General features: G+C 43.0%; 1 protein-coding gene across 1 annotated transcript in view; it reads left to right on the top strand.

Moving 5' to 3' along the window:
• Positions 1-26315, top strand: part of INTS9 (integrator complex subunit 9) — a 70834-nt gene extending 44519 nt beyond the window's left edge. The window contains exons 12-17 of the mRNA XM_026102014.2: positions 1625-1796; positions 7025-7149; positions 8652-8819; positions 21311-21409; positions 23622-23759; positions 24749-26315. Of these exons, the coding sequence (XP_025957799.2) occupies positions 1625-1796; positions 7025-7149; positions 8652-8819; positions 21311-21409; positions 23622-23759; positions 24749-24925 (879 nt within the window). The 3' untranslated portion in view covers positions 24926-26315. The remainder of the gene's footprint in view (positions 1-1624; positions 1797-7024; positions 7150-8651; positions 8820-21310; positions 21410-23621; positions 23760-24748) is intronic.

Raw genomic sequence — 26315 nt, 5'->3', positions numbered from 1 at the left:
ACCTTGAAGCGGAACAAATTTGAGGAAGGAAAGGAGAAAATATACATGTTGGCACTGATGATGAGCCAACTTTCTATTACTGAAAGGGTATTGAGGGCAAGTTCATACATTGCTTGTTCTGGCACCAAAGCATATCTTTAGATAGTGACAGCTAGAAGTCGAATCTAATAGGTTTGATATTCTGTTCAGCAGTGCTGAATTCTGTTAAGAACCAAATTGTGTAATAACCTTAACATCTAAAGTTCCTTGTTGCTCATATATTGCTAAGAAGCTTAAAGACGCATCCAAATTCTCCGCTTTCGTTTTCATATCCATGTAGGCACACTGTCTGAGTTAGATCTACCACGTTAAAAAGTGACAAATAAAAGAAAATCTGGAAGGCTTTGAGAGACCAGGACAATTATCACAACTATCTTTTTTTAGTTCCTTTTTTGGAAACCAAATTTGTTACAATGAAATGTCCAGAACAACAGAGGTTTCTACTAGAAAGGCATGATGTATCCATCATGTTGTAACCCGTAATAAACAGCATGCTCTTTCCTGGTAAGTGGTATTGATTGGAGTGCCATGGCACAACAGCTTCAGAAGTTTGTCACCGAAGCCTACATTTGTGAATCCTGTAGTCTGGGTGATGTTGCAACGCCTGGCAGGGGACAGCAGGGTGTGGAGAGATGAAGTGTCTCACCTCCTTTAAAAACTGGCTGAAAGTATTGTTCCACTCTTTCACAGTTATTTCCTTGTATTTTGTTAGCTGTTTAATGTGTGATTTCATTGTCTTAAATCACATGCCTTTACGGAAGAACCAGATATACAGTTATTTTCATGCTAAGGACAGGAGCAAATGCATACCAAGAAAATACTTGCAAAATATTGCATGGATGTGCTTAGCAGACTAGCCTATGAAATTGCTTTTTAAGTTCAACTTTGCTTTACAGAGTAGAAAACAGAAGCAGGAGAAATAAAACTCTCCTTCAAAATTCAAAAAGTGCCTTCATAACTAAACTTCCCCATCTTAGTAAAGAAATCTGTTCCTTGTGCATAGCCAATTATGCTCAGTCTGCCAACTCTAGTGACAAGTGCTTCTTATGGCACTTAGTTCATTCCTATTGTTAAGTTCAACGATAGTTAAAGGAGGGCAAATCAGAGTCTATTCTTTCTTGTCTTTTTCCGGAGCACCTATTATGCCTATTATTTGGCCCCATTATACCAGTGAAACTCATAGTAACAGACTGCTGAGGGCAAAATTCCCTGGTACTACTGTGATGCACGACAACCAGATTAAACATCAGAGCACAGAGCTGTTTGTAGGAAAAAGTCATTTATTTTGAATCTGCCAGCTGAGCATTCTGTTCACTCCAAGAAACTCTTAAGCAGGGAGTGTTTGCAGAATTTCATCTCAGAAAATTACCACTGATACCGAAGAAATGAGAACAAGGACTCTGAAGCTCCTGTCCCCGTGTTCTGACTTCTCTGATGGAAAATCTAGGGAATATGCAGGAAGGGACTCTGTGATGAATTAGAAATAACCTGCAGGTTATTTATAATCTCATGTAAATAAACACATGGTGCTGCAGAGCACAAAGGCATGAAAAGTTTGTAATGTCTGGATTTTTTTTTATTTCAGCTCATTCAGACAAACAAGCTGAAACATTATCCAAGCATCCATGGAGACTTCAGCAATGACTTCAAGCAGCCATGCGTTGTGTTTACTGGGCATCCCTCTCTTCGATTTGGGGATGTGGTTCATTTTATGGAGTTATGGGGCAAATCTAGCTTGAACACCGTTATATTCACAGGTAAGTAAAGTGCAGTTCAGAGTATTGAATTAGCAATAGGTTGTGCACTCTGCTTCAGCGTGGCCACATCCTAGGGGCTTTGCTCATTTGTTCTGGGGCAGAAGTTTCTGACTTCAGTAGGAGCTCATCTAGATTAAGACCCCAGGACTGACTGTAGTGACAAGTTTAATTATTGTGCCGTTTAATTCGTTTTAGCCCTGCAGAGCCAACCTTCGCCATGCAGAGTCAATCTTACTGTTTCTAAGCAAAATCTTTGTTATGCACAGCAGTAAAATGCCTACAGGAAATTAATTTTTGGATTAAAAGCAGCTGGCTGCAAGTTAAACCCAAGCAAGACCTAATTGATACTGGTCAGAAAGGAGAAACACTTCATCTCCATCTTCCACTGGAACCACACCCCTTTCCCCCTCGCTTCTCCTGCCCTTTGATCAAAGCCTCAGACTCCCGCTTGCCTCTTCATTACGCTTGTACAACTGATAGTCTGTTTCTAAAGATGTTTCTGTCATCTCTGGTTTTCCAGGAGCATTCAACCCATAAGGACCTGGCAGTAGTGATCTATACCATTTGGCTGAGGCTTTCTTTTTTTTTTTTCACCTGCCTTTTGGCTGACACACACATTTATATCTGGAGCTGAAGACAGAGCTCTAGCTAATACCCAGGGGAGCTGTTTGCCCTCTCAATGACTCAGGCTGCCAGGGGCACAACAGGCCTGTCTTTAAGTTCCTCCACTTTTCCCAGTCAGCTTCTAGTGCTGACCCTAATTTTAATGGATTTATCCACCTCAGAATGAGCTGTAGTCTGCAAACCACTGGGACAGTTGCATGCAGAGACAGTGCCCGTCATTAGCAGCAAGACAAAGTATTTAAGAGAAAGCATGAAGCCTCTAGGAGATCTAGCAAAGGAGATATCTTCCAGGATCTTCTTTTGAAATGCTTCAAAAGAAGTATCAGTTTGAGTGACGCTGACACTCTGTCCAAACTGACACCTCCTTTTTATGCACAATGTGTAATACAAAGCAGAACCCTATAGTGGGCAGTGTTCAGACATCAGAAAGAAAATAATCCTTTAGGCCAGTGCTGCGGATTTGGTGTGCAAAGAGATCTGGTATAACTGGGATAAGTTTTATATATAGCTGTCAGACAGATAAAAAGATGTGTATTTTGGACTAGGCCAGAGTAACTAGAAATGGGGAGGAGAACACTGAGTAGCTGATCAAACCTATCCCACAGCAAGGGCATGATGGAGTCCAATGCTAAACTTATTTTCCTTCTTTTTTTTTTCCAGTGAATAGGACTACTGGAAAGCACATAACCTGCTAAAGCAAACAGGATTGGGAAAGGGTTATTTCTTGCCTTTATATATATATATTTTTAACTGTAGGCTTCAGGATAGTGATGGGCAAGTCCTTTTGACTCTTTCACAGTATTGGTGCCAATAAGTATCACAGTATCGCTAAGTGTCATGATACTGTTAAACCAATTTGGAAAATATACTGGTAGATTTAGAGAAGTGTGTAACTAGTGCTACTGCAAGAGGAGGGAGGATACAAGTTGGGGTTCCTGCTGAGCAGATGGCCCTCTTGCTTCTTGAAAGACGCCTGTGTCTACAGGCTGTGCTTACCCTGGGAAATGTTGTGTGGTACCAGAGCACTAATGTGATAGCTCTTAGAGTACCCATCGCTCCTACAGGTTGGGGTAGTTTCAGGAGGTTTGCCCTAATTACAGTTGTCAGTGAAATATAGCTGTGCATTATCTTGGAGGCTGTAACAACCTGTGGATGCATCAGGTCATGGTCTTTGAGATTCCTTCCTAGTTCATCCTTCAAACAAAACTCCAGTTGTGATCTGCTTTGGTCGTATGAGTGACCTTGGAGTGCACAGTAATTCCAGGCACTTGTTGTGGTTTGTTTCCTAAATTTGTGTGTCTGTGGCTTTTTGTCTGCGGGTTTTGTCTATCTCTGCAGGGATATCCACTCAGCAGGATGTTCCTACTTCCATTATGACTGTCGCAGCTGGAACAAAGACAACTTCTATGTCTACAGAAATTCCCGGCAGATTAAACTCCTCTGTTCTTAGTAACTCCAGAGGAAATCTGAAGCACCTTCATTGATTCCCTGGATTTATATTACTTAACTATCTAGCTTCTCCTGTTTTAAGATAAAATCCCCTGCAGTTATGTAAGAAATGTGGACCATTGAAGCAGTATGTGTTAGCAGATGACATTCTAGCTTTTCCTGTGAAAGGCTCCTGGTGTCTGGTAGTTAAGACCTTTAAACTACAAGCCATGAAGTATTGTTAGTGATGACACTGCTTGTTCAGTCCACAGGATCTAGGTAGTCTCCACCTTTCCAATTTGTAATGTAAAAAACAAGGGTGAAAGAATATAGACTAAAACAGCAGCTGCTGCCAATAGACAGGACACCAGCTGTGAGTAAGCTGTAGTGCTGCTCTGCTTGCTTGTGTTATCTACAAATGTTACCGCTAAAACAGTATTGAATAGGTTATTGATGAAAAATATTGAATACCACCAGGCCGAAAAGAAATTCTAGAAGAAAGCATTGTAGGAAGAAGTCTGCTTCTTGCTGTCTCTCCAATAACAACAGTGCTTTAAAAACTAGCTCCCTAGGAGATCTTAAACCAGCTCATGCATGCCACATTAGTGCTGTACAGTGGAAGATTTTATAACTCAAAGTGTCACACAGTAGTAAATCAGATGCCTTGGGAAAAAGCTAAAGACCTGTAATTCTGTCAGAAAAAAGTCAATATGTGTCCTTGACAAGTGCTGACTTCCATGAGACTGTTGACTTCTGTTTTTTTGGTGGTTCCAAAACAGCTATTCTGTTATCTCACATGGTTCACTGTAAGACTAGCCCAAGTTAGGTTTTTCACCTTTGCTAAATGTTCAAACTTGCTTATTAGTATTAGAATTTTTTCATTAGAATTTCTCATTTTTCCAAGGCTGCTTATGTTCTTCTTAGTTGTTCAGAGAGATCATAGTTTGGATGCCTTTTTGGATTCTTAGATGAAAAAATCCAAATTTATAGATTATCCAGGGTTATTTATTCAAAAACGTTTAGTTGAATAGGTGCTGTCTTATGACATTTTCAGATACAAGCAGTCAAATCTGTCATCCACACCAGATGAGATGAAAACATTCAGTTCCAATAATTTTTTAAACTCATTATTTACTATTTTATTGTACATCGCTAGCAGAGGACCTGTGCCTGACTTAGGTTTTCTTTTTTAACCCAATATGTTTTTAAAATGTCTTCTTATTTAAGCCTTATTGACCACTGATTGTTTTTCAGCTAACTCCCTTCTCATTATTGATTGCTGCTAAGCTTACTACCAAAAACTCCCCCCCTTTTTACACTGGTATTTTTGTACTTTATTTCATTGTCACTAGCACATCTGCTTTTAACTAGCATGGCTTTTTGCCCGGTATAATTTTTATTTCATGTTTGTGGATTCATGGCTTTTGGAGCATCCAGTAAGATGTTCTTGCACAACAATCATTGTTTGTTAATATTTCTCACTTTGATGTTTCCAGGCAGTTGTGATGACAATTGCTTTAAACTTTGGAAGATTGCCCCTTTGCCAATTCCGAACATATGCATCATTGGTTGATGCTATATTATGTTCTCGCAGAGTAAAATAAAACTGCATCATGATCCTTGGTACCTAGCCAGCAGCAGATTTTTAGGCTAGCAATTAACTTGTCTTTATCAGGAGAATGAAGTCCAATATTGAATTTTGGACACCATGCTGGGTGCCAAACTTCCTGTGGTAAAGCTTTAAGGAGGTTTTTTTCTTGTTAGATCCAAGAGAAATCCAGCTAGTGCTCTCCTCAGGGTGAGGTAAGAACAGAGTGGCTGGCTGCGTCGGGCTGGACTGAAGGTCTGCCGGACAGCACGCTGCCTGGGACCGTGGCAGGTAGCCGATACCAGGGAAAGACTGGAGTGAGCATACGACTTATTGGACTGAAGACTCTGTATTTAAGTTTCCTGAAAGTTTCTTGTTTTACACATTCTGAACAGATACTAGAGAAATACCTCATACTGTTCTCTAGCAAAGCTTGCTGGTTCAAAGCTAAACTTCACTCTGCAGGTTGTCCTTTGAGGGCCAGTGGTTCAGACTACTTTAACAGATAACATCCTCTTGTCTTTTTTTTCACCCATTCTGGCTTTACCAAGCTAACCCCAGTTTTTCTGTTTTTGCCATTTCCATTACATACTCGGTCCCACAATAATTTCAAGTAGATAGTGATAGCACAAGCTTTTGCACGTCGTTTGATCAGTGGGCCCCAGAGTTGGCTGGATACATGTATCCTACACTGTGTCACATCATGAGAACGTACAGTTTTCAATCATGCAGACAATGGTAGAAGTAGTATTCTCGGTGTTGTATTGCTCTCTGGGTGAGTAGAAGTCCATTCCATGCATGTCTTTTGCCTGGTAAACCGCTAGTCTAAATTTTACTAGGCAATATTAATACAAAGCAAAGTCGAGACTTGCTAGGTCTAACAAAGGTATCAACTTATAAAATTAACAAATAGTAAAGATATCAAGCAGTGCAAGTTCTTATGGGAGAAGATAACTGTAAAAAGCCCAACTGACTGTCCCTCCAACAGGAGGGCTTCCTCCAAATCCTCATGGGTTATGTTAAAATTTTGATGATTAGATCCTTGTTTTTCCATCAGTCTAAACCTGACACTTAGATTAAATATATATATATATATATATTCACACACGGTAAGGAAAATGGGGGTTTGGAGGTAATGTGTCTGCAGCAGGGGACATTTGTACGGGTTCATGAAGATGGCGATGTTTATGCCGTGTTTTTTTCATAGTGAAAAACAAGCTGACATTTGGCTTACCTTGTGATACTCCCCAAATTTTTAAATCTTGCCTTTTTTTAGCAGATCTGATTAAAAGCAAGAGGTGATGTTTTTATCTTGATTAAATTTGTTATAAAAATCATGCAATAACATGTTCAAATGAAATAGTATTGCTCCATTACTTGATTAAGGTAAGACTAATTGTGGGCATAATTTTCATCAAATTAACTGAAAATAACGGGTGGGGGGAAGGAAGACGGGAAGAGATATATATAACAGAATTAACGTTGCTGAACGACGGGTTGTCTAGACCAGGACATGAAAACAGAGAGAGGAATTGGGCAGTCTTCGTTCATAAGAGGCATTCAGTGTTTTCAACTTTTCTCTTTTCAGAACCAGATTTCTCATATCTGGATGCCCTGGCTCCTTATCAACCTTTGGCTATGAAATGTGTGTACTGCCCCATTGACACAAGACTGAATTTTATTCAAGTGTCTAAATTACTCAAAGAAGTCCAGGTAATGAATTTCTCTTGTCAACTCTTAAGTTTCTTCACAAACCTGAAATAAATAGTTTGATTGTGAATGACTTAGGTTGAACAATGGCAAAATCAAGACAATGCACATGTCTCTCTTTCCATGAGAGGGCACACGGTACTGAGCTCTCCTTTAGTACCTTGCTCCAAAACAAGTATGAAATGATTGCCAGTCTCTGCATAGAGTGGCTACATGATCCCTGAAAGTTCAGAGTGTAGAGCAGATTCCTGTCCTCCTTTTCAGATATATATAGATGTAATCACTTTTCCCCGTATTCTTTTTTCCTATTTGTATAAATATGCCTGGCTGTGTCTCATACAGGCTTACAATTCACCAGTGCCAAGTGCTGAACATCCTCAGAGCCCCTCAGCTTTCACCGTCTCCTCCATATCTGGCTCTTTATCCCTGCAGCTGAACCTTGCCTTGGCCCTGGCACTGCTGCTTTGGACTTCCACTCTTGTGTCTCTTCCAAATCTGTTGCTTTCTTCACCCCTTTTGCAGGATCCAGACTTCTTCTGTCTCGGGAGAATGCCAGAGTGTTCATGTAGGCTCCTCGTTCCCCCCTTGACTCTTTATGGCCCTAGTGCATATACCTGAGCCTCTCCTTATCCATCCAGTTTGTTTCTGCTGAAATTTGCTTTCTGACTCATAACACAATTAAAGTAATACCCAGTATGTTTCTGGCTGAGCTTTTCCTTTGGATATATCTTTAGCTTGGCAAGCACAAAAATACATATTCTTTCAAACCTTTTAACAATGCCTGGATCATCTTATGTTGTTGTTCGGTGACCGGGTTTGCTGCTCCACAACTGATGGCCGTTGCCATTCCCTGTTTCTCTGACAAGCGTCTTCCACGTTACTACTGAGGCATAATGCTGTTTCCAAAACAGTTTGTAGAAACAGTGTCTTGTCCTTTGGATTCCTTAAATCCTGTGCTAATCCTTGCAATAACCAACCTGTTTATGCTTTGTTAATATTTTAATTATGTTAATTACTGGCAGTTCATGAAAACTCACAATTGCCCATTGGCTCATATTTGCAGCCTTGCATTTTGATACACGTCTGCCTTGCTCCATGCCATGTTGTGAGGGTCCCCACCACTGTCATCATTTGGTTCCAATTTAGCTGACAAGATTTTGGAAGATAAAGCTATTGAATGTTTTATTATTTTCTCTCCATATGGAATCTAACATGACTGACTGCTGATACTTAAGTGGTGATTAAAGACACAAATTTATGCCTTGTTACTCTGGACAGTTTTTATACACAGAGCAAAGACTGCCTGCTCCTTGAACAGCTTTTTCTGATCCTGACTGGGTCTTCTGGATTGCATCTTTTGTATGGTATTTTCATACAAATAAATTAGCTTGTGAACATCAATTTGCAAACTTCATTATGGCAACAGTTATGGTATAGGTATGTTATAGGGCAGTGCACAGAGTTAGCCAGATATTTCTGTATGTCATCACAGTCTTCTTTTCCAGCCTCTCCATGTAGTTTGCCCGGAGCAGTACACTCAGCCACCACCCACGCAGTCCCATCGCACAGATCTGATGATAGACTGCCAGCCACCGCCAATGTCCTACCGCAGAGCAGAGGTGCTGACTCTTCCATATAAACGGCGCTATGAGAAGATCGAAATCATGCCAGAAGTGAGTAACAAAAGGGGGAAATCATGGTGGCTCCTTGCTCACACGGTCAAATTAGAGCTACTGTTTCAGTAGTCCCTTTGACTGGAGGAGATACTGTGGCTGTGATTTATAACTGACTAGGAATGTGAAAAGCATTTTCTCTCAAGTGGAGGGCTAAATAAGACGGATTTCCGAGAGAGGTTCATCACACTCATGTAAACTAATGGGAGCTGAAGAAACCATTATGGGAAAGCAAAAATAAGTTCAGGTTAATTGTCCTTTGCAAGGATATATCACATCTCAAAATTTTGAATGAAGGGCAATCTTTAGTAGCCAGCTGGGAGGCAAGCAAGTCATCTTCAATTTAAGTCTGAGAAAACAGAGGCACTGCAGTTTGGATTAGTGGCCCAGGGCCAAGGAAGAGATACAGAGGAACTGGGAGTTAATAGCCAGGAGTTGTCTTTCTCCCTCCCCAGCTGTGCCTGCCATGAGAAGTCGCCTTTCTGAAAAGGAGCAGTATTCAGTCATATGTTGAAGGCACAGTAGTAAAATGGCTCATTTCTGTTATAAGTTTCAATAAATGGTCAATTCTTAAAGACTGCTAAAGTCCAGCAGGTTAATAGGTTGCTTGTAGCTCTCTGTAACATGGATTACTTATGCCCACAACATCTATTAATAATTTAATAACCCCGTAATATATATAAATTTACTCATAAAACAAAGGGTAACTCATATTCTAACAGATTTGATCTTAAAATATTTTTTCGACAGTCCAATCAGCACAAATAAGTCTATGGATCAAAGATGAGAGTGGCTTTTCCCAAGCAGATGTTACTGCCCTTTGGAAACTACTGAATAGATGAGCCTGGAAGTACCCTTAGTTAGCTAGAATAGGAAGTGCAAAACTGATACTCATGTAACAAAATCCTCCAGCCCGTCCGCAGCACCCACTGCTACCATTCTGTGTGTGTCCACTTTGTGCCTCAGTTCTGTAAGGAGGCTGCCCAGCCCACTGGTTAGAGGACTGGCAGAAACAAGGAGGGGTTTTTTTAATTAGAAAATATACTTGGATGCAGCTTTATCATGGCATGTGTATTTAATTATTTTGGAAATTTGCATATTTATTGGATCCTATTAAGCCCAAGACTAGTAAAATGTGGCTTATGTTCACCAGCATGACCAAAACAAATGTGATGCTCTGAAGATAATGTTCCACCCTCTGCAGAGAGCCAGCACACAGCCTGCATACTGTTTAGATTACACTTAAGCTTTGGGTTTTTCCCTAAACTGTGAGGATGTAAATGAGCCTTTATATGTAAGCCTGTCCCTTGTGTCAGCCCTGTGAAGAGAGAAGATACTAGCTTTCCTGACAAGCAGAGTGCAAATTAGCACAGACACTACAAAGGAATAGTCACCAACCCTCATGCATTTTGAAGTTCCTGTCATGGGGGAGGGCTGTTCTAAAGTTTGCTGGACTGGCTCATGGGAGTTGCATGTTCAATTCCTTCCTCTGTCAGAGTCTTCCCATATGACTAGCACAAGTCTACAACACAAAATGTAGCTGAAACTAGAAAATGGAGCAAAAAGACAGTCAAGACTGCAGAGTTCCTTGGCAGAGCTTATCAGTCTGGGGCCAGTGGCAGGGTCATGGGACTAGACTGCATCAGAGGACAAGTCAGTGTTTCTCTTGTTAGCTTGGTCGTTTGCAGCAAGCTCCCCTACAGTTGAGATTCAAGAGTCCATGTGGGTTCAGCCTCACTGGCAGCCACCAGTGTGAACGTGCTCTTCATTTTTCTGCCTCAGATCTCCAGAGTTTTCTAGGTGCTGTCTCTCACTGAAGCAAATGTCCTCTTTCCATACGTATAGGTAAAAAGGGGGCAGGGGGATAATTGCACTTAACTTTTGGAGCGTTGGAGGGAGGATGCGCTGAAGACAGTATGGTGTTCACCAAGATGGGAATGGATGCCAAAGAAGCACCTAGAATAGGAGAGGAGGTTTCCACTGCATTCACTGTAGCTTTGAGTGTTCAAGCAGAAAGGTGCACAGACAGGAATGTTGACAGAAATGGCCCCAAATACCAAAAACCATCAAATTGTATTCACACAGGAGTCCTCATTTCAAAGTAATCTGTTTGCTCAGGGAGTGGAAACGTCTCCTGTGGTGTCCATGTCCAGATATTCTCCCTGGGTTCCAAAGCAGCACGTACCAACTTGCTGCAGCAAGCTACTTAGCATGTAACAATTCTCCCACGGAAAGCTCTTAAGCTGATACAAAAATTGAGTAGACCAGATCATCTCTAAGACTCTCAGCAAAGCCATCTTGCTGCTGTCCTTCCCCATCGGGATCAGAGAGATAGTGTTTGCTTGTCTCATGTTGTTCTTTGAGAATTTGTGCCGTTAGTGGTTGTGTGTTTGCCTCTGAGAGCAAGCCGGTGATACAGGGCTGTCAATAGGACGCCATTCCCCAGCACTGAGATATGCATGCAAAGAATCCTCAAAAAGAGGTGTTGATCATCCTTTCTGCAGGAACTTGTTAGAGGAAGAGTGATGCCAGATTTGTAGTGATCACAGACTTTTTCCTGAGAACATTGTCCCTTTCAGCAGATGTTGGTCCCATCACCCTGTGAGGCCAGTTTGCTTCCAGCTTAAGCTGCAGAGTGGCAATAAGGCAAGGGAGGGACAGTACATTGTCTCCCACCCTCTCAGGCTTTGGGCTCTGAGCCTCAGCAGCAGAGCTGATAACTACTGAGAAGGTAACTACACAATCTCTCCTACTCTATGTAAGCAGTCACAGCAGCAGCATCTCAAAGGATCGTTATTTGGTTTTCAAATACATGGGAGAAGGAGGAAGACATTGAATGCTTCTAGGGCCTGTATTTCCTTTGGTGCTACTCCCCCAAATAAGCACAAAATAATACCTTCTTCCCCCCCTGGTAATTTTTATGTGCCATCTGCCTGGGCTGCTTCATTCTCCCTCCCAGCATAAGAGTCCTGTCTGTCCGTCCCTTTGTGCAGAGGGTTCATTAGGATGTTGGTTCAGAAAGGCTGGTGCAGATGGTCCTTGATTTCAGGCAGGGTTTACACAATGGTGGCAAAAAATGGCTATAGCTTCCCCATCTGATGGGTGGGTTGTGCAAGACAGGATTGCAAATATGGTAGATGAGGCTCCTTGATGGAGAGAATTTGCTACTTAATGTCCCCTTTTCAATAGCTTCAGCCAGCAAGACTCTTTAAAGTTATCTGAATCTGCAGGTTTTCCTATAATGCAAGGGAAGGACATTTTTGTTTCATACAGGCTACATCATTTCTGGGGTTCTATGGAAGTTAAAGTGGCAGGTGGAAAGGTTATTTTACAGCTCCCAGCAAGCCTTGAGAGTTTGACTTCCACATTCTGAGATCTGCACCGGAGCCAGGTTTTGGGTGTATTCTCTAAAGTACTGCTAAAAGAAAGTCTGCTTCAATGAAGTCCTGATCAGGACCCTCTCCGAACAGCCACAGTCCTTTCCCTGGAACAGAGATGCATTCAAACTTGTGTCTCGATGCTTAGAGCTTCTGGAGACCCAACAGTTGATGCAGTATGGTCTCAGTCACTACAGACTGACTGTATTCTTGTGTGAAATCTGACCTGTCAGACTAATGTAAATCTACTGATACTGCTGGAGCTCGTCTACGTTTCAATCACTTCGGCGTAGAGCAAAGTCAGGTCAAGCAGGACTCTTGTATGTTAATGAGATTTACACTCAGAGCAGCCTTTGTTTAGACAGAGGTTTTAGCATTCCCAAGGCAGCAAGCTGAAATGGCTCTCCGAGGTATTGTGGAAGCCTTTACACTTTGACTAATTTGTTCTTCTCAGCATTTGCCTTTCACTTTAAAAAAGTAAAAAAAGGCTGCTTCCTGGAAATTGGCTAGGCATTGTCTTTTCACAGGAGAATGACGGGAAAATGGAAAGCACCTTCTGGAGCAAACAGATAAATTAAACAGTAGTGTTTGAGCAAATAATGTGCCTCCAGTTTAATTAGAACTGAACAATGGTGCGTATCACTTGATTTCAGCAGCACAGTGACTTCAGTGAGGACTCTGTGCTTTTCAAATACTCGATTTGCAAGTTCTTCAGGACATGGACCAATATAGGAGAGTGTGGCTATGCAGTCCACTGTCCTCCATGAAATGAAATTACAAGGAACTGTTGCAGAGAAGAATTAGAAACACGGCTTCTTGGCAGCCCATTCTAATTATGTAGCTTTCATTGCAGCCTCCCCTTCTCCTATCTTGACTTTTCTTTCCACAGAAGATCTTGCCAAGTCCTTTTGAGAGACAGAGAGGCGAAACATGGCTTTCATCTTACCTCTGTAACTTCCTTCTGTTTCAGGGACAAAAGAGTTTGATTTCTCTGTTTCTTCTAGCCCTCATCTTGGCTTGGTGACCCCAGGTTATCCAGTCTCCTGATCTCTCTCCCTTCCCTTTTCCCTGGCTATTTCCCCTTGCAGTATAAAGATGCTGTAGTCTCACCTATCTTATCATAAAGCAAATGAAAGATAACCTGCTTGCCTGCTTGCTTCTGCTACTATCATTCCTCCCTTCCTCTCCAAGCTCACTGAATCAGCTGCCCACAAAATTGCCTGGAGTTGCTCCCTCATTCCAGTATAGACACTCTCCAAGTTTGGTCTTCGCTTTTTGGCATTCCACTGAAGCTGCTCTACTGACGTTTCCTTAGGCAAAGCCTAAGCACTGTAGTCTGCCATCTTCGTGATCAATGTCATCAGCGTTCAACGCAATCACACAATTCTTTTCTTCGTAAAAACCTGTCTCCTACCTCACTCTAGTGTCTCTCTCCTGTCTTGGTTGTCCTGCCTCTCTTTGCTCCTGCAGAGAATTCTCCTCCCTCCTCCCATCTTCTGTGGGCCTTGAATGCGTTCTCCCTCATTTCCTTCGCTTTTTTTTGCCACATCTTTTCTGTGGTTAGTCTCATCCCCAGATTGCCCTGTTAATAAAACTCAGACCAGCTTTTCTGCTCCAGACCATCTTTCTCTGTCCACATTAAAATCTAGGGATACTTCTCTCTCATTTTGGATGTCTGGCTGTAGAATAACACTCTTTATACCCAACCACGCACCTCCCTTCCCAGTAAGCATCAACAACTTGACATGCTGATCCATAAACTGGCTACAATATTTTGAATGTTTTGAATCATGCCATTTTGATATCTTTCAGATGACTCCTCTTTTGTATCTGCAAGCTGCTTGCCTTCCCTTTGAAGATATTCTATGTTTTTGCTTTCCTTACCTGTCATTTTTCATGCAGGATTGAGGTTAATTTCTGCTTCTGCTGGTTCCAGCTTCCACTGGCCTCTTGAAAGTTCCTCAAACAATTATTTCCTGCCTTCTCTCAGGCTGCACAGCATACTGGGGAAGAGCTCTATTAAACAGCCATAAATCTACTTCATTACACTTTTTAAATACCTCTTTAAAACTGTCTCTTGGCACAGTATTGGCAAAAAGCCAACAGTAAGCTTTTGTAGTGAATCTAGTGCTTATAATCCCATCCCCTGTTGCTTCCTGTTGATTGGTCTGTACATATCTTTCTACCTTGATCGCCAGGCTTTGGGGACAAGGGCCATGATGTTGATCTGGGTCCCCATAGTCCCCTAAGTGGGACTTTTAAGCCATGCTGAAATGCAAGAAGCAGTTATAAAGTGGTGGTTGCCTGCACCATGTAGTTGGAACAGAAGTGGTTTATTCCATTGCTCAAAAACATGGGACTACCCCTGCAGCCTGTTTTGTTTCTCCACTAGATATTGACCCCGTGGAATAGTAAAGCTATAGTGTAGGCAAGTACAAACAATAACATCAAAAACTCTATAAGTATTTATTCATCCACTGAAGTTAATGAAACTTTAAAATCCACTGCAGAGGGAATTGTAGCAGACCCTCAGAGACTGAAAGGTTAGTTATAACCTGAAAGTTCAGGTTAGTTTAGCAACCCAATCATCCCCTTTCAAACACTTCAATTCTGTAAAATCTGAGGCTGAAACACCAACAAGACATGAATCAGATCTCCATCCCACAATGATTATGTAGCTGTCCTTAGTTATAGGTTGTTTGTTCTTCTGTGTTGGCAATGCCTCTGTTCCTTTGAGTCCCATTAGAAAGGTTCCCTAAGTAATTTCCATTCTACTGCATTATGGCCTTGTGCCTTGTTTAATACACTTGCTGGCCATGAATGCTCACTCCACAGGCATATTTAAATCTTTAGACCTTTCCCCCTGATGCATGTGTATGACCACATATCTTTTTGTGTTCCTCTGCAGGATCTGATACTTGCAGAGGAACTCCTTGCTCTCAGACTCTGTCTGATTTAACAGATGGTATAAAGCCAAGGCTGAGTGGGTTTGAGACTTCTGCCCACGCTATAATCTCTTGTGCATTTCTGTGTCTGCTTTCAAGTGACTCAATAACAGAGTTCCTGGCACTTAAAAAATAGAGAAGGGATAAGAAGAAGCAGGGTGGTAGGAGATGAGGTAAATTTTCTTTCTTTCCTAACATTGCCATCCAAATAAAAATAAGTGACAGGATGACGACCATGTTTTTTCTTCTGTTTACAGACCTGACTGTACAGATCTTCCCTGCTTATAAATACAAGGGGTATCCTACAGATTTTAAGCATGTGGAATATTTGGGCACTGTTCCTATTAAAGATGCACTGGGAGGGTGTTCTTCTACACCTAATGGGGATCAGAAACTGGGTTTGATGTGTGTGAGGGGCGAGGTGGGTGGGGGGAAGGATGTTGAGGCAGGTTGTCCTCAGTTCGGGTTTTACTGAAGACTGCTTGTTGTAAAAACTTCTGTGAAATCCTGACCATGAAGAACTGGTGAAGGCAGACAAGGCTTAAAATCTTTGGGCTTCCTTAATAATTAAGAGAAGGTATTTTTTCTGTCACATATGAATTGCATCCTATATAAGGGCTGAGATTTGGGTGGGAGTCTTTTCATACCTGGTAAGCTCCAGAGCTGTAAGGAATCATTTCCACCTAAAACTGGAAATGTCCTCATGGGTTACATGGCCAGAACCCAGCTGCAGTTGTTAATGGCGTTTAAAATATGCCTCATAAAATATAAAGCACAAACTTCAAACTGGGAAGACTTTTGCCCCTGCTGTTCCCGCTAGAATGCTGTTCAAAGCCCCACAGTCTCTGATGGCTAGAAACATCCTAATTTCCAACCTACACATATGCATGGCTGGTCTGCACAAATTTACTCTTAATCTCATGTTTTAGCATAAATAGTTTTTCTCTTTTGTTGGTGTTTTCCCCTGTGGTGTTTATGTAGAATAATCAAATTCTGCTTTTGGCTTTTTTTCTACCAGGCTAAACAAGCCAAGGTAATTTAGTTTCTTCTTAAAAGATAGCTTCTCCTGCCCTGATCTTCCCTTCTGTATATCTTACTTGAACTTAAATTACCCACAATTTACAAGTAGTTCAGAGGAGATCTTGCCGGGTCCAGTATAATAGCAATAGCTTATCTCTGCTAGAATTACCTGATATTTTCTGGAATTGCATTTGGCTTTTTCGTGTCCGTGTCAGATTTGTGGCTCTCGGTTCTCATGGGATGGACTAATAAACCTAGACCCTTCACCTCTGTCGTTTCAAGCAGCCGCCAGCTCTCAGCAGAAATTCTTGGCATTAGCCTAGTCCCCGGCCTTGCATTTCATGCTATTGATTTTCATCCGGTTTTTCTCATTCCAGTACTTGAGGTCATCTGGTTCTTTCTCTGCGATAGCCTGAACTTCCTTTCTGTTAAGGACTTCTCTGCAAACTTCACTGATGCCTTCTGCACACTCCCTTTATTCTGTACTGAGGTCATTAATAAAGATTGGACAGGCCTGGGCTCAAGACTTGACCCTTGAGGAATTGCAGTATCAGCCGAGCAGTTGCCTGGGACTGTCTCGCCCTCAACCAGGGCTGTCTCCACCTCAGGACTGCTGTAGGAATCCACTGTCTGTAATTTCCCAAGCGGTTCCTTGCTTGTGCTTCGCGGAGCACAGGCTGTGGCTGGCTCCTTTCCCTCAGCAGTTATCTTATCAGAGAAGGACATTGCGTTAGTTCAATGTGATCCACTTTTGATGAATTCAAGATGTGTTTCCTTTCTGTTTACTGTATTATTGTGGTGTAGCAGTGTGAGTAGTGCCATGGATCTCTTAGTAGAATTTCTGAGTGCTAGATATTGCACAAGCACTGAACAAAACTGGTTCCTGCCCCAGCGAATATATTCCGGATTTATTCTTTCTTTTATTTTTCTAAGGATTTGCAAGGTGTTGAGTTCATACTGGGTCTTTCCAGCTCAGTGCTCTCACAGCTCTATTGCATGGCTTTGGTTTCTTCCGTTTGATCCGGTTGCAACTCTGGCTCCTATCTCTAATGCACAGATGATACTTGTATGCACAGTTTGCACATCTGGCAAATGCATATTTAATACTGAAGTAAAAAAAACAGCTATGTCCCTTTCTAAATACACGTGCTATAAACTAGTGTAAACATCAGCAAAGTTCAGATTTTAAAAGTTAAGGGGATTTTAATTACAGATAACCTTTGCTGTGTTCCTACAAGTTCCCTATCCCTCCGGTCATGGAGGATGAAGATCCAGTTCATCTCGGACCTTGCCTCTCCCTGCTGAGGCAGCTTCCCACACCCTCTCTGCTTTGAGGCAAGAGCTGTTGCACTTATAAAACTTGGGTGAGGGGGAAGAGGGAAAGCAGAGAAGTTTGAAGAGGCTTCCCAAAAATCTAGGAAGAAATTACTGGTATTCCCTACTGCCAGAAGAGCTACAATGTGGAAGTTAAAATAGCAGCTGGTGTATGTCTACACACGTCTGTCCCTGGGAAAATCCTCAGTAGGTGAGCTACCATTCTGGTCCTTTCGTGGTTTTGCTCACTGACTACTCAGCCTCAGTTTGTTTCTACAGTAAGAGTTTCAGATCCCATCCTCAGTCATTTTCAGCTCTGTGTTGCCAACAGGAGGATTTTTGACTGGTGACTGAAGGCAGCATATGACCCAAAGTGTAGGGAGAGGTCTCCCTGATGAAGGCCTTAGTAGAGATATCAGAGTATGACCTAACCTGTGTGCCTTGTTCTTCTTTATAAACAGCTGTAGTTTGGCCAGAAACAGTCTTTGAGCTCATGTAACATGTGCCAGATCTCATTTTGCTGTGGAAAATGCAATCCTACAGGAAAGATTCAGCTGTAGTTTACAGTAAAAATGTATTTACTCTGTAACAGTCTAGGTGGACAGCTCTAATCGTGGGAGCAGAACTTCCCAAACTGACTCGTCTCTCCCTCCCCTGTTCCGGGCTTCAAGCGTGGTGAACAACACTTGCGGTTTCAGGCTTCTGAGAGTCAATGACTTTTGCTTTTTGGTTCGTTTCTGTTTGTTTTGATCTTTGCTTAAAAGGAAGGAATTAAAAACGAAAATAGGCAAAGCATGCACACACACACACAAGTTTGCCTTAATCTTAAGGCAGTCCAAGTGCTCATCGATATGCAGGGACTGATTAATGTGCTGTTAGTGCTCAGTGCTGTGTGTCTCTGTTTTTGTGCCTTCCCTGATGCCAGCATGTAGCATTAAAGTTGTGATAATGACTGGAAAGAAGCAGCACTTACTCCCGCATAGTGAGGGACTTTTCAATCTTGCAGACAAAAGCATAACAAAATCCAGCAACTGAACGTTGGACAAATTCAACCCTGAAATAAAACACAGTTTTCTAGCTGCAAGGAAAATTAAAGTTTGAAACAGCTTGCAGGAGGAAATGGTAGAGTTGCCACTGCTTAGAGTCTAGACAAGATTTGCTATCTCTCTGCAAAGGGTTTCTTTAATCCTGCATTTTGGAAGAATGCTGTGATTTGTGTGTGCAGGAGGTCGGTCAGGAGGAGTATAGCAGCCCTGTCTGGTGTTGGTCAGTGAATTTACTGGATGTGATTAAATGACCTTTTTGTTTTGGGTCAGTGAACTTCTGTCATAAAAGGATTGATCACATCATGGAAAGGGCAGTGAGATGAGGCAGTAGCTTAGAGAAAATAAAAATGAATGTCTGTCTTGCTGTCTGTTTGACTATAAATAATTAAAGTGTTGTGATTTACCAACTGCATGGTTAATACCTGCATATATGATTACAGCAAAGTACTTCAGTGGCAGAAGAGGACTTTGATTCAAAGTGTTTTTTTGTTTTTTAAGGATCTCCCTCCTTACAGTGTTTGTCATTTTCCCATGAATTCTTCATTAGAGCCCATTCTGCCTCGATACTCCTTTGGAAGGTGGTGGGGATGGCAAGTGCCTTTGACCATTGCAAAGTGCTGCGTATGACACTGCTGCAAGTGTTACTATTTTTTAAGCTCCCAGGACAAATATGTAGTGGTGGCTATCATCGTACTTCCATTTTCTTAGGCTTCAACAACAAACTGTGAAGGCTAGATACAGATTCCCTGTTTTAAAGAACAGAGTCCCAGAGAGAGAGCCATCTGAATTGCTGCGCAAAATTTTGGTTTCTAAGATTCACCAAGTCTGAATATGAGCAAAATTTAGGGAATCTGAATGCAGCCTTAAAATGCCTTTATTTTTCCTACACAAGCATCTGTCAAACTCTCTTATTTCAAGAAGGGGCTCTCAAAACATGAGCTGTGGCCTTAATAGTGGTAGGTAAGATTTTTCAGAAGTGATTAGAAGTAGCAGAACTCTGCTGACATTGAAGCCATCAGAAGAGCTCTCCCTTGGCTTTGATGGCATTGGGATTAGGCCAGAAGTGAATGCTTTTTGAAATCAAGTCCAGTTGCTTCTGTGTTTACAACATGAGGATTAGAGCTTTGCAGGAATACAGTAATCACCTACATAGTAGTCATTTACAGCAGACGAGAACTTGGCAGTAAAGTATTGGTACCTGGAGTGTCTCGAGAAGTGGCATGGTTCAGTTGTTCTGCTCCATCCCTCCTGTTTTGGCTGCTGTTAAGAATTCACTAGATGGCCTTTGCTAAGGAATTTAATCTCCCTGTCTTCAAAATGGGAATATATCTTCCTCCTGTAAAATCCATCCGGTTCCTTTTCCTGCTTCATGCACAGGAGCATCTGGCAAGCTAGAGAGAGCTGGTGTTACCTTGCTGCCAGAGCAATGGTGATAGCTGGTTCTACAGAGCTCTGCCCCATGGAAGTGCTGCAATAGATGGCTGAAGTTTCGAGGGAGCTCATCTCCCTGGAGGTTAAGCTCTTCTTAACATCTGGCTCCAGCTGCAGCTGCCAAGTGCTTGGAGGGGAGGGGAGTTCAGATGCCGATCATCTTGTAGAGGCGCTCTCTGCATGAGATGGGCTGATGCTCTGGGGCATTGACAGTACAATCGTTGGGAAAAATAGCAAAGTAGATTCTGCTTCTTTAGGTGTTACCCGTCTTCACATCTGAGAATTTATCCCATTCAGTGGTAGAAACCATGAGCAACCTTCTCCATTTTTCTTTCGTGAGGCATCTGCAGGGCTTCCCCACAGATAGAGAGCACGATTCATTCATCCTTGCCTTTGGGTCCACAGAGGATAATAGGAGCATGCTTGGCTGGGAAGGATACGTAGAAACTCGTTGGGGCTGCTTGCAGTTACCTGTTTGTCTAGGGCTAGCTCCTGGCTGCAGTCCTGGAGAGGACTCCAGGCACCCAGTGTCTAGCATACTGTTTTCTAAAACTCCCTTGGAGGCAAAAGGGGAGTTGTTTTCTGTGTTCATGAGCACTCTTTTCTGCAGAGTTCCTGTGGAAACATGGCTGGAAGAGGTGGTTCCCAGCTGCTGAACTTCTGCAAGGCTTTGCGGGTGCAGTACTGCCTGCTCCCCATTTACTGCCAGACCCCTCAATGCTGTGGAGTGCTGAGGATCTTGGGGAGATGCCATTGATTTCAAAGTTGGAGCCAAGTCTAAATTTTATTTGTTTGAGAGGAGAAGAATATAAAAGGCAGTGGAAGAGTTTCTCTGCAGTGTTGTAAAAAAAAAAATTTCTAAACAGCAGTTTGGCTTCGGTCACCAGAACCAGTGGGGTTTTAAGGACAAACCCTTTTCTTCCAGCTATTCTGCAGCCCAAATGCTGCAGCAGTAGTGAACTGAAAAGAAATTGGCTTTGCTCTTTCATCGTCCACCAAGGTAACAAGCATCATAAATAATGCCAAATTAGACTAAGAGTTTTACAAATTGGAGTTATTAGTAAAGTAGTTGATGCCTTTTTGTACTCGATTTCTCTTTAATTGTCCCTTTCTGTGAGACTGGCCCTGGTTGCTGAAAATCTCACACTGCTCTGATAATGGTATAAAAGTTGGTTGCTTGGAGAGCCAAAAGGGGGGCTAAGCAGGTAAGAGGAGCGCTCTGTCATCCCATATGCAGGCTTGTGTTTACAGTTCATTAGTCCATGTTTAAAAATATCATGCTGCCATTTAAATCACAGCTGGATTCCTACAAATTTTGAGATTATCGCTTGCTGAACAAAATCCTTCTTTCACTTTAGCTTGCAGATTCACTCGTGCCCTTGGAGATTAAGCCTGGTATTTCCTTAGCAACAGTTTCTGCTGTGTTGCATACTAAAGACAACAAGCATGTGCTGCAGGTAAGGTATGATGGGAGAGGGAGAAAAATCTATCCTTATACCGGGTTTCCTGGCATCTGGGGCCCCAGCTGTTCTCCCGAGGCAACTCCTCTAAGAATTCGGTCCCCACTGGAGCAGAGCCCTTGTCAGATGCTTTGTCCTGGCGTGCGGGAGTGAGGAATTACACTTGGAATGGAGAGTGGGATGCATATAAATCTCTCCACTCTTTTTCTCATTGGCCGCGTGCCTAGCTAAGATAAAAGGAGAAGTGAGATTATTCATGAAGAGAGGCTACAAATCATACTGCCGTCTCCCATAGCTCCCGCACCAGGATCAGCATCAGCCAGTCTTTCACGGACTTACAGCTGAGGGTCAGAGGGGAGAAATGACCTAAAACATTAGAGATGTGCAGAGACTCTCCTCCTGAGGTTGCCCTGTTCCCCAAGACTCAATTTGTGTGTCCTTGTACAAAGTAGAGTGAACTCCAAAGATTAAATGAGGAGAAAAATCCCTCTCTTCCTATCACCTCCGTTAGACTGACGCTGCAATCTGAGGCTGGTGCTCCACAAACAGAGATGATGCTTGGTGGATCAACTGAGCAGTCGGTGCCCCGGTTGCCTTTTTCGCTGGATCATGAGCGTGCAGGGAGCCCAGTGCAGCCAGGCTCTGCATGCTGCTGTCTCCCACACCAGGCAGCAGGGTTGGGCTCAGCCCACTGCAATTGGGAAGAGCTCCCCAAACATTGATAATCTTCAACACAAGGGCATGAAGCTTGGTTAAGGAATTATATCAGTGCACAGCAGACAAGCTGTCGTACTTTTTCCCAGTCAGTTCCCTGAATGCACTAGGCAACACTAAATAAATCAAAATATTAAAATCCATTTAGTCTGAGCTACTTTCTGCATTACGTGTTGTTCGTTTGCTCCCTTCTCTACTCTGATTCCTGGTACCATGTAAGTTCAGACCTAGGGTTAAACTGCCGTAGCCCTCACGTGTGGATGAAGTTAAGCCAACACGGTGGTATGTGTCAGTGTTGGCTGAGCATGGGAACCGTGGGAGTTAGATAAACTGTGCATAGACAAGCCCCAAAAATTCAGTCATCTGCCCAGAACGGTGTGAGTGATTTATGCACACGAGTAACATGATACATGTGTGAAGGCCTGCACCAGCTTTAAGGAAACGGCTTGTTTGTGCAAAGTGACTCAGGTGCATCCCTGTTTGTGGGACTGGAGTCTTGGCAGGCCACCTTTCTCTCCCACGGATGAAAAACATCCTCCCCTTGCTGTTGAAAGAAATACAGGGATGTCCCTGCAGCAGGTTTGGACACGATGCTACACGTGGGGAAAGACGCAGGGCCGAGGGGAGCTCAGTCTGTCACCTGGAGCGCGCAGAGCACTGCGAGGCGCTGGGCTGCTGCAGGCAAATCCCCGCTGTGTTGTGCAGACACGTCCCTGGCAGGTGATCTTGCCAAAATTTTGGAGAAATTTTCCCCAGCACCTTTTTCCCAAGGACCGAGTTGCTAGTTCGCTGAGGAATACCTGTGCTGGCACTTCCCCGACCTGACTAACCTGGCACGGGACACATGGGCTTATTTTACACAATAATTTCTCCCCTGGTTTATTTTATAGAAATCTGTTTTTCATTTCCAGTGTTCAAAATTATACCAAGATCACAGTCCAGTGACTTTTCAGGCATTGTCTGCAGCATCTCCAGTGCCTCCCTGTCAGTATTCGAGTTCTTCCTAAAGACTTACTTTTCTGAGGTGAAAATTACCCATTTCCCTCATTCCCCAGGTAGTTAGTTGCTCTTAATTTGCCAGTGTTACCCAAGCTGTTCTGTCTTTTAAACTGTGATTTTCAAGGTACTGAGTTCTTTAAAGCATGATTCCTAGGAAATATTGCAGGAATATTGCAGGAAACATTGCTAGAATAGAAAGCTTCAGCCTTGAATTGAGTCAAACAGGCGTTTTGAGATGATTGAAATTTGAACTAAAAATGCTTTTTTTCTTTTTTTCTTTTTTTCCTGGAAATGGTGTCTTGTGTGCGCAGAGCTGCAGTGGAGTGCAAGGCTGGGTTTCTCCTCTCCCCTCCGACATTGCAATATTCCCCCTTAGTCACTGAGAACAAAAAAAAAAATCAATATTCCTTTTCTATTTCGCATGCTTGTTACTCCAGGTAAATTGTAATAAGCTGATGTGATTCACTGTCTCACTGTGCACTTTCTCATCCATCAGCTTCCTCCAAAACCTCCGCAGCCCCCCGCCAGCAAGAAGAGAAAGCGAGTGAGTGATGATGTGCCAGAGTGTAAGCCTCTAAAGCCATTGCTGAGTGGCTCCATTCCTGTGGACCAGTTTGTACAGACGCTGGAGAAGGTAAGAAGCCCTTGGTGGCAGGCAAGGCTCACATTTCTACAGAGCCCAGAAAGCTGCTCTTTTGCTAGCAGAGAGAGGAAAAGTAATTTTAGTGTGTCTTGAAATGCAGAGGAAGTAATGAGCTGGGAAAGCACTTTTCGGGGAACGTGCATCCCTGTGCTGAACATGGAGAAAATATTTCCCTGTGGAGACATGTCCTGATGTCAGTCATTTCCTCCTCATTTCCTGTGGAAGCAGAGCTTTTGGGGTCACTCGGTAGGGAAGATTTTCCCCAAGTATCTTTTGGACTCGTCAGTTGATTTCCAATAAATTTGGACAGCTGGGAGGAGATCTCAGAAGTATGTAATTTCCTACAAGTTTTGTGAAAATGGATGTGATGGAGTGAAGAAGCAATCCTGTAAATGCCACAACTGATAGAAAAACTTTCTGGAGAGCTGCAGGACGCAGAGGGTTTGCTAGTTGAATGCATGGAAGGTTGGTTACTGGTCCATGAAGCCCTGTTTTACCTTCCTTGATTCCCTGGAGAAAGTGGGTAGGAGGAAGGGCAGGACTGTCTGTGAGGAAGTTTACCCAGAGATTCAGTAGGTCTCTGCTGTCCTTCCTTGAGGCAGTAATGCCCGGTGATTAAAACCTACATCTCCCAGTGGATGCTCATTTTTGTAGTTAAAGTCAAGAGAGCCTTTTGTCCTCATTGTCAAGACCAGGATTTTGAACTTGGCAACTGCAGGGAACTGGCATAGCGCAAAATTTTGGCCCTAGTCTCCCTGTACAATTCGTCCATTTGTGTGATGAAGGTCATATTTGGCTTATCCTATGGATGTTTCCTGTGCAGATCCTAGAGATCTAGGATTTCTGGAGTACCACTATGTGTTTTTTAGCCCTTCTACCCCTCTCTCCTCCTCCCTGCCCCCTCAGTCTTTCATCTCTACATGTTTTCCTCAGTGGCAGTAACAGCTCTCTCTTTTACTCCCTCCCCATGCTATGTCTAGCATGGTTTCAGTGACGTAAAGGTGGAGGACACGGCCAAGGGCCACATCGTACTGCTGCAGGAGGCAGAGACCCTCATTCAGATCGAGGAGGACTCCACGCACATCATCTGCGACAACGATGAACCTCTGAGGGTGAAGCTGCGTGACCTGGTTCTCAAGTTTCTGCAGAAATTTTAGCCCATGGACATCTTGTTGCTCTGCAAGGAGACACACCGGAGCACCAGACTTAAGAGCTTTCCAGGGGGTGACTCCAGAGAGACTTTCCTGATTCAGAGAGACCAGAAACCTCCTCCCCCTTCATGGGGAAGCGAGAAAGTATTTTTAATATCTATATATTTTTTAATTTTATTTTTAACCAGTTTTGGAATATTTTCAAGGGGATTCCTGTGCTGTAAAGTTGAGTGCTGGCCCTTTTAGGAGATATGTATTGCTGAGTAAATAAATATGGTGTATATTTACAAGGTCAGTGTGCCCCAGTCCTCTACCTGAAGAAACTCTTTGCAGGAATACTAAAGCAATGGCCTCAGATAATAAAAGATTTATTTTTCTCCACGCTGCTTCTTCCCAGTCCCCAGATCCAGTTTCCCATATGTCCTTCTCCATTTACGCTGTCCACGTGCGTGTGTGTTTCACTGGCTGGGGCACAAGCAGGAATGGGGAAATAAGGCAAAGACTCTAAAAATAAAAACAGAAAAAGCTTTGAAGTGGCAAGAACCTGGCTCTTCCACCTAAAAGCAGAGGGATTTTGGAAAACCTCTACGCTTGAGAAATTTGAGGTGTTTATTGACGCAGCAGCCTAGTTTGTTACGACCAGGTTCATCCGCGCAGCTCTAGGTGCTTCGCTGAGACACTCAAGCTGGAAAACTGGTTGCTCCTGGCTCCCGCCATCGTCAGCGGAGAGAGAGGTACCGCAGCGAGGGGTCGCGATTACAGGGAGATGCTTGGCCCTTCCCAGTGCCCCAACTCTGTTGGCTATCGTGGGAGCCGAGGAACCTTCGCTCCTGTCTGAGCTGTTTCCCTTCGGTATGCAAGGGTGAGCAGCGTGACTCTGGGACCTCGAAGCCTAGCGAGGAAGGCTTTCAGAAGGACGTGGAGTAGTTAAACTCCCAATGCTCCTGGAAAACCTTGGAGATTTAAGTGCCTCTTGTTTCTACCATCCCAAAACCTGCCCTTTCAGCCCCCACGTTCCAAAATCCTGGTAGTCATTGGTACAAAGCCATCCATATTGCAGATCCAAGGAGACTAGTCACTCCCAACACCGTGTCTTTGGGGTCTAAACTTAGTTAATAGTATTGCTTTTAAAAGCAGCTGATTTCTCAGATTTACTGCTGTTTCTTTCTTTTTTTATGGGATTGTTTTGTATTTATTTGGTGTTAAAAATAAAAAGCGTAGTAAGACTGCCAAGGAGGAAGCACAGTCTGTGGTTTGTAAAAGCATCTGCATGCCCAGCCCACATCCGCGTGTGCCGCACCTACACATTTGTAAAATATACCTGCTCCTTCAGTTTATAGCCGTGGGGAGGTTAAGGCAGTGGAAGAACAGCTCTGTAATAAAAAACTACTTGCTA

This window comes from Dromaius novaehollandiae, chromosome 3 (genome assembly GCF_036370855.1).
Source record: "Dromaius novaehollandiae isolate bDroNov1 chromosome 3, bDroNov1.hap1, whole genome shotgun sequence".
NCBI classification, from domain to species: Eukaryota; Metazoa; Chordata; class Aves; order Casuariiformes; family Dromaiidae; genus Dromaius; species Dromaius novaehollandiae.
Note: the sequence above shows the minus strand (reverse complement) of the source record. Positions and strands in the feature narration are given on the sequence as shown.